The sequence below is a fragment of the Mus pahari genome, chromosome 2 (assembly GCF_900095145.1).
Source record: "Mus pahari chromosome 2, PAHARI_EIJ_v1.1, whole genome shotgun sequence".
Taxonomy (NCBI): Eukaryota; Metazoa; Chordata; class Mammalia; order Rodentia; family Muridae; genus Mus; species Mus pahari.
The window spans coordinates 151864607-151872270 of record NC_034591.1 but is presented as its reverse complement, the minus strand read 5'-3'; the positions used below and the strand labels follow the sequence as shown (position 1 = coordinate 151872270).

The 7664-nt window shown below is 45.6% G+C and overlaps 1 protein-coding gene across 1 annotated transcript in view; it reads left to right on the top strand.

Annotated features, from left to right (window-relative positions):
- Positions 1-7664, top strand: part of Erp27 (endoplasmic reticulum protein 27) — a 16500-nt gene that overhangs the window by 7549 nt on the left and 1287 nt on the right. The window contains exons 4-6 of the mRNA XM_021191277.1: positions 2697-2813; positions 5774-5967; positions 7129-7216. Coding sequence (XP_021046936.1) covers positions 2697-2813; positions 5774-5967; positions 7129-7216 — 399 coding nt within the window. The remainder of the gene's footprint in view (positions 1-2696; positions 2814-5773; positions 5968-7128; positions 7217-7664) is intronic.

The window sequence follows — 7664 nt, the reverse complement described above, 5'->3', positions numbered from 1 at the left end:
GAGAGAGAGAGAGAGAGAGAGAGAGAGAGAGAGAGAGAGAGATCAGAGACGAGGGGTAAATGCTTAAGTCACTTTTCAGCCCTACCCAAGTTACTTTATGACTCAATTGTCATAAAATATTGTAGCTGCAGTATAAAGGAAGATGCACAGGGCATGGTGGTGCGTGCCTGCAATTCCAGTACCTGGGAGGCAGAACGGGGAGGGGCTGGAGCTCAGATTCATCTTGGCTGCGTTGGAAACCAATACCCAACCTCACTTCATGAAATCCTGCCTGAAATAAATTTTAAAAAATTTAAAAGAAAGAATATAAATAAACTAAGGTGAGTTTTAATGCATTTTCTGAAAAGCTAGATGGTCAGAGAGCTCTCGGGAATGCAAAGGAAGAGCCCCTCCTAGCAAAGCGCTGGGCACAAGCTGATTCTAAAACGACAGTCCAGAGCTCAAAGCCCTTCCAGCTGTCCTTTTCTGCTGCAAGCATCACTGTCCCTGGGGAGGATATCTTAAGTAAAACTCTTTCCAAACCCTGACAAAATAGATGTTTAAAACGTCCCCCAAAACCTTATGCTAGGATAGAACTTTCTCTGCAGTGCGTTATGCAAATGATCCCCCTGGCAGAAAGCACACTTCCTGTTCAACTGCTGCCTCCAGGAACCCTACACACGAACTGTCCTGAGTTTATTAGTTTAGGAAATAATGAAATAATCGGGTATGCTTTGTTGGAAGAACTCCAGCAATTGGAGAGCCTGCAGGGGAGGGGGCAGCTTATTGAAAGTCCCTTACTGCCCAGGGAAGGAACTTTATCCTTACTGCACATGTTCTGTCCCTTCTCTGCATTCTCTTGTCCAGAAACACCTGGAGTTCCTGGCGCCTCCAGTTCTCCAGTTCTGGGAAACCCGGAAAAACTGCCTGGAAAGGCGGCCAGCGGGCGGGAGGGCGGGGCCTCCTGGTCCACGTGCTGCCAGGCCAGCTGTGCACAGATGCCAGGCTTCTACATTCTAGAAAAATAATCCTCAAGCATTTGGATATAGTCAATATTAAGAGGGCCTTGATTATGATGATAATGGCTTAAGTGGGCTGTAATGGCAAAGCACAAAGCCCTAAGTGTGAGATATTCTGCCAGCTGGCAAGCCAGGCCTTAAGCAACAGAGAAGATCTGTGTATGTGTGTGTGTCTCTGTTTAACCAATCTCTCTCTCTCTCTCTCTCTCTCTCTCTCTCACACACACACACACACACACACACCACACACCACACCCCACACCCCACACCCCACACCCCACACCCCACACCCCACCTGGATTCGTCCAGTCTGTTTGTCTTCGGCTGGCTGGCTGTGTGAAGACATCTGTGTCTCTGAGTCTGTGTGTGGACATATGCCCATGGGGACAGGCGCTGGCAGAGCCCAGAGGCCACAGGTCCCCTTGGAGCTGGAGTTATAAACTGCTGAGTGTCACCTGAATTCAGATCTTCTGAAAGAGCAGCATGCTCTCTCAACCACTCTCTAACTCCTTTTGTTGTTTTGTTTGTTTGAGATCTTGTTCTATCATCCAGGAAGACCTAGAACTTCCCATATAGCCCAGGCTGGCCTTGAACTCCTGGAAATCCTCCTGTCTGGTCTGTCTAAATTCTGGGATTGAAGGCATGAATCACCACAGCAGCCTTCTTTTTTTTTATGATTTGAAGTGGATATTAGGACTACAAAGCTGAACAAGGTCCCCAGAGTCTGTTCCTATTGCTTTTCTATCTTTTCCTCAGTGTTTCTTCTGAGAGCGTGGCGGATTTTAGCACACCTGCATATGTACCAAATGATGTCACTCACCTCTCACCTCAGTCTCACTGTGTAGCAGAGGCACCTCACGGTTCTGACCCTCCTGCCTCTAATTCTAAAGCACTGGGATCACAGACGCCAGCATGTCTGTTTCATGTAGTGCTGGAGATCAAACCTACAGCTTCCTGTATGCCAGATAAGCGTGCTACCAGCCAATGCACACATCTCTAGTGCCATTTCTGTGTGTTTGCTGCTAGGAGCTGAGCCTAGCAACTCACATATACCTGGCAAGCAAGTTCCCTACCACTGACCTATACTGCCAGTCTGTGCTTTACATTTTAACAATATCTAGTGCTTTGGGTGGAGTTTTTCCCCAAAAACTCTAATCTAGAAGTATATTTTCTATACTTTGGCATTTATTATTTTGTAAATTTAATTTGCTTAATATAGTCTCTTAAGGTTTTGTTTATTTGTTTTGTTTTAGTTTTTCATCTTTGTGTGTATGTTTTAATGTTCAGCAGGGAGACGCAGCTGCCCGATAGTCCTAGATTCCGGTATATTAAAAGCTACGTGTTCCACAATGCATGCTGGCAGTCCTTAAAGGGGTAAATCAAGTCTGAGCAGCTTCCCAACCAAAAGAGGAATCTTGGGAAGTAACTAAATGCAGAATAGACTAGAAGTTAAGAAGATGGAATTCAGAACAGCTGCAGCAATGGAAAATTCAATATATCAGTGATTATATTACATAAAAATAGCCCTTAGAACACAAGCAGAGAAAAAGAGTCCCTGAGGGTGGGAAACTTACTTCCTGTCTCATCTTTATAATCAAATGCCATTTATCACTGACCTCAAGGATGCATGACAGGGGCCACTCTGTCCTTGATGTGTTCTGTTTCTGTTTCTGTTTCTGTTTTTGTTTTTAAATCCAGGTTGATAATCAACAACTACGTTTAGATGCTGAAGACATTGAAAGTCTTGATGCTGCCAAACTGAGTCGTTTCATTCACATGAACAACCTCCACTGGGTGACGGAGTACAGCCCTATGGTAAACACTGATCCCTGTGGTCAGTCAGTCTTTTATGCTCTTGTGTCAGGAAGGGTCCTTGTCCCCAGGACCGAGATGTTCTCCCACTGCTGGTAACTGTCTCTCACTAACACTAGCCTGTTGTTCATGCTAATATCTTTACTAACCCTTTAAGATGGATGGGTTCTTCCCTCCCTATGGGACAAAGAGAGAAACAGACACAGAAAGGCTAAATGGCCTATAACACAACTCATAAGAAAAATAACAAAACACAAACACAATGTATCTGCATGAAAACCTTCAGAATCAGGAGTCTTGCTGCATAAGTATGCTCTCTGGAGGTCACTGGCGCTGAGACGGTCCACAAAACCACCTTTCTTGGGCTGTGACTGAGATGGTCCACAAAACCCCCTTTCTCAGGCTGTGACTGAGACAGTCCACAAAACCACCTTTCTCAGGCTCTGATCAAGACGGCTTCTGTCTTCTTTGTTTTCTTATTGCTGTGGTAGAGACAGCTTAAGGAAGGAATAGTTTCTTTTGGCTCACGGTTTGAGAGATACAGTCCATTGTGGTGTGGAGTCAAGAATGAGAAGCTGGTCACAGTGCATCCATAACCAAGAAGCACGAAGAGACGGGTACAGTCCACGGGTCACGTTGCCCTTGCTTTTCTTTTCCTTTTGTCCAGGACTTGAAACCCATTGGTTTGCTCTACCCACCTTCATGGTTGATCATCTCTCTTGAAGCTCTTCTAGAAATACCCTCACAGACATGACCTGAAGCGCTCTCGATCCAATCAAGTTGAGCACAAGCGTAACCACGTAGTCTTCTCTCTCTGGGGCGTTACCATTGTCTGTCTCCATTGTGTCCGCTGGACTGCATGTGGACTCGGAAAAGGCGTCCTAATGTTCCCTGTGCGTCATGGTGTTCTGGATGCCAGCCAGTGTGAGGACACATCTTCCTAAACTCCCCAGCTGTTATCTTACACAGTGATGTGAAGCACAGTGATGTGTCCTTTTTTAAAGTTTCACATTAGTAGAGAAAGCAAATTGCATCAAGAGAACATCAGGAAAGACGCTCTTTAGAGCAGCATGCTTAACTTGTATTGGGGCTCTCGCATATCTGAAGTCATCCCTTCTCACTTGGAGAGCTGCCCACTCAGCAACTGCTGTTTCTTGTCTGTGTGGGTACAAACATCTGTGCTAGAAAAGCTGGGCAGAAAGCCCCAGCCATGCCCTGCTCCTGCAGGTATAGTTAATGTACATACTCGGTGTGTGGCTTTGCTGTGTCGGTTGAGATTAAGCCAGATGAAACTTCTGTACCCCCATCCCATGCCTTTTGGCTCCTTGGCTCTCTTCTCTTCACTTTTCCCAAGAATTTTTTCTGCTTTAGCAGAGTGGATCCTACTCTGAATTTAAGTAGCAGGAGTCAGTTACTATAATTACAAATCTTATCACAACAAGAATCAATTATTTGCCACACAGTGCCCCCAGTGAGAAACCATGCCTGCTGTTAAAGCCCAAGAGAGTGTCTTTAGGAAACACTTATCTGACCATGCTTGCCTGCCCATGGCCCTTCTGTGACCAGCTGCACTAGAAAATTCTCACACAACATCCTAGGAGTCAGCTGGTGGGCACAGGGTGGCTGGGTGGTTTTGCCTTAGGGTCTCTGGACAGAACGCAGACATTGGCCAGACTGAAGTCATCTGCAGGCTCCACCAATGCTGAATGGCCTGGCTGCCAAGGATCTAGTTGCTCATATGGTCAGCAAACCATTGTTTCCCATTGTTGCGTATAAATGTGTCCTTAGGGCTGCTTGACAGCCTCATACTGGGCTGGCTACCCCAGAGTAAAGGGTGTAACAAAGAATGATGTAAGTTATGGCTTAACCTTGGACTTCTAGCATCTCCACCATGTCCTCTTAGCTCCTTAGTTGGGTATTGTTTATTTTTATGTGTGTGGGGTGAGGGGTGCTCTACACAATTGCCTGAAAACCAAATGGTTGTACTTAGTTTTAAGATTCATTTTCGTTACTTTGTGATCATGTGCAAGCTGTCTGTTTGGGGGTATGTGCACCGTATGTACGTAGGTGGCTTCAGAAACCAGAAGAGGGTGTCGAATGCCCTGAATCTGGTGTCAAAGGCAGCTGTGAGCCACCAGGCATGGTGGGGAAAGCTAAACTTTGGTCCTGAGCATGGACTGTACAGAATCTTAACCCCTAGGCTGCCTCTCCAGCCCCTGGGTGGTTGAACTTTTTAGAGTTTTATTATATATTTTTATTTAATTTTATTTTTTTTTGTTTTGTTTTATGAGACAGGGTTTCTTTGTGTAGCTCTCAGCTGTCCTGGAACTAGCTCTGTAGACCAGGCCAGCCTTGAACTCACAGAGATCCACCTGTCTCTGCCTCCCGAGTGCTGGGATCAAAGGTGTGAGCCACCACCACCCTGCTCATGATTGTACTTTTACGAACAATATTTAATTACTTATTGCATATGCATATGTGCTTGAGTACATGTATGTGTGCCACATGTTTGCATGAATCAGAGTACGCCAGAAGAGGATGTTAGAGTCTCTAGAACTGGCGTTATAAGCAATTGTCAGACAACTAATGGGTGGTAGGAACCAAGCCAACGTACTCTCTAAGAAGGAGTAAAAAAATTAAATGTATTCTTAACCCATGAACCATCTCTCTAATCTTCAATGATTTTACTTGTTACAAATATTTTTATTTGTTATTTCATAGTTCCACACATGTATACAATGGGTTTTGAATACATTCCAGGTAGTGAAGCTTTTAAGAGCCATCGTAGAGGCTATCTGCTTTCCTGTTATTCTGTTCATTGCACTGGCAGTCCCTCTGTATCTCTGCTTCTCTGACCTTCCCTCCCTCCCTCCCTCCCTCCCTCCCTCCCTCCTTCCCTCTCTCCCTCCCTTCCTTCCTTCCTCCCTCTTGCTATTCTTCTATAGCAAACCTTACTTTTCCAGATTGCAGCCGGTTTATTTAACACCATGGTTCAGACCCATCTTCTCCTGATGATGAAGAAGGCTTCCCCAGAGTATGAAGAGAGTATGCACAGATATCGGGAGGCAGCTAAGCTCTTCCAGGGACAGGTGAGCTGGGAATGGCCACCACCACAAGGAAGACAGGGCTGGGAAGATGGAAGTGGTATGGTTTCCAGGTATGAAGTGGGATGTAAGACATGGGGAAAAAAATGAAATTAACGATACTTTGGGTTGTAAACCCATTCACACAGACAATAGGTGTAAATGTGATGAGTGTCTACCAAGGACCGGTGCCTACCTTACGTGCACCATGCATCGTTATCCCCTCCCTTCCTCCCTCGCTCCCTCCTCCTTTCCTCCCTCCCTCCCTCCTGAGTGCACTTCTGTTTGAGATCTCTGAGATAGCCATCCTGCATTGTAGAATCAACCAGAAGCCTTTCTAATGAGATACATTTGATTATCACATAAGCTATCTTGGGGAGGACTGGTCTCCTGACATGAGGAGCACTGTGTTCCTGAATACAGACAATCCTCTCTTCAGAAGACCCCAAAGATTTCTAGTTGGGGTAGATGTGACTTAAACAGTCTTCTTCCCCTAACCTCCAGGCAGACAGACAGTCCTCTCCCTGCTCCCCAGACAGTCCTCTCCCTGCTCCCCAGACAGTCCTCTCCCTGCTCCCCAGACAGTCCTCTCCTTCCTTCCCAGGCAGACAGTCCTCTCCCTGCTCCCCAGACAGTCCTCTCCCTGCCCCCAGACAGTCCTCTCCCTGCTCCCCAGACAGTCCTCTCCCTGCTCCCCAGACAGTCCTCTCTCCCTGCCCCCAGCTCATCTCTAGCTTCATTGTCTACATTTTGGTTGCCCACAGTCAACTATGGACTCAAAGTAGTAAATGGAAAATTCCAGACGTAAACAACCCGTATACTTTAAAGGCCTTTGCCACCACACATTACTACAGTGGTTTTGTTTTATTGGCTATTAGAGTCAACATGTGTACATACAGCAAGAAAGAGCACATCCATGACTCGGGCGAGCCACTGAGGTGGGGTTCTTAGAATAGGTCTAGAAAATAACATTTGCCAAACACGTGCTACACAAGACAGTCACTAAATGCACTGTGTCACTTTATCCTAACCCCAACCAGTACATTTTACAAACAAGAAAACTGAGTCTCAGAGAAACTAAGTTGCCTCAGATTACACAGCCTGGAAGACAGAATTGGACTTAACTTCACTCTCTGCCTTTATAGGGTTATCTATACTCTCTTGCTTAGGGAGACTTCATTATGGCTTCAAAGCCCAAACTCTTTCTTACAATGTAATTTTGTATTTTTAATCAGGTTGTGGGAGTGGGTGAGGATGCCCAGAGACTATCAGAGTGAGCTGGATACCCCAAAGCTAGAGTTACAGGGTGCTGCGAACTCCCTGGTACTGTGTGCTAACAGCCAAGTTCAGGTCCCTCTGCCACAGCAGTATAAACTCTTGACCTCTGAGCCTTCTTTCTCTCTAAACCCACGCCTCTCAGCCTGTGTCACCTAAGACCATCAGAAAACACAGGTATTTACATTGTGATTTATAACACTAACCAAATTACAGTTATGAGGTAGCAACAAAAATAATTTGGTGGTGGGTGAGGGGGATCACCACCGTCTGAGGAACTGTATTAAGGGGTGGCGGCTTTGAGTTGAGAATTATTAATCTAACTCCAAATTCCAAATTCATGTAGTTACATTTGACTAAAGGGATAAAATACCAAAGCAAGAAAAATAAACTTCAAATTCACTTAAATTCAATCAAGATGTGGTGTATGTATGTGGAGAGATAGGTAGGTAGGTAGATGGGGAGAGAGAGAGAGAGAGAGAGAGAGAGAGAGAGA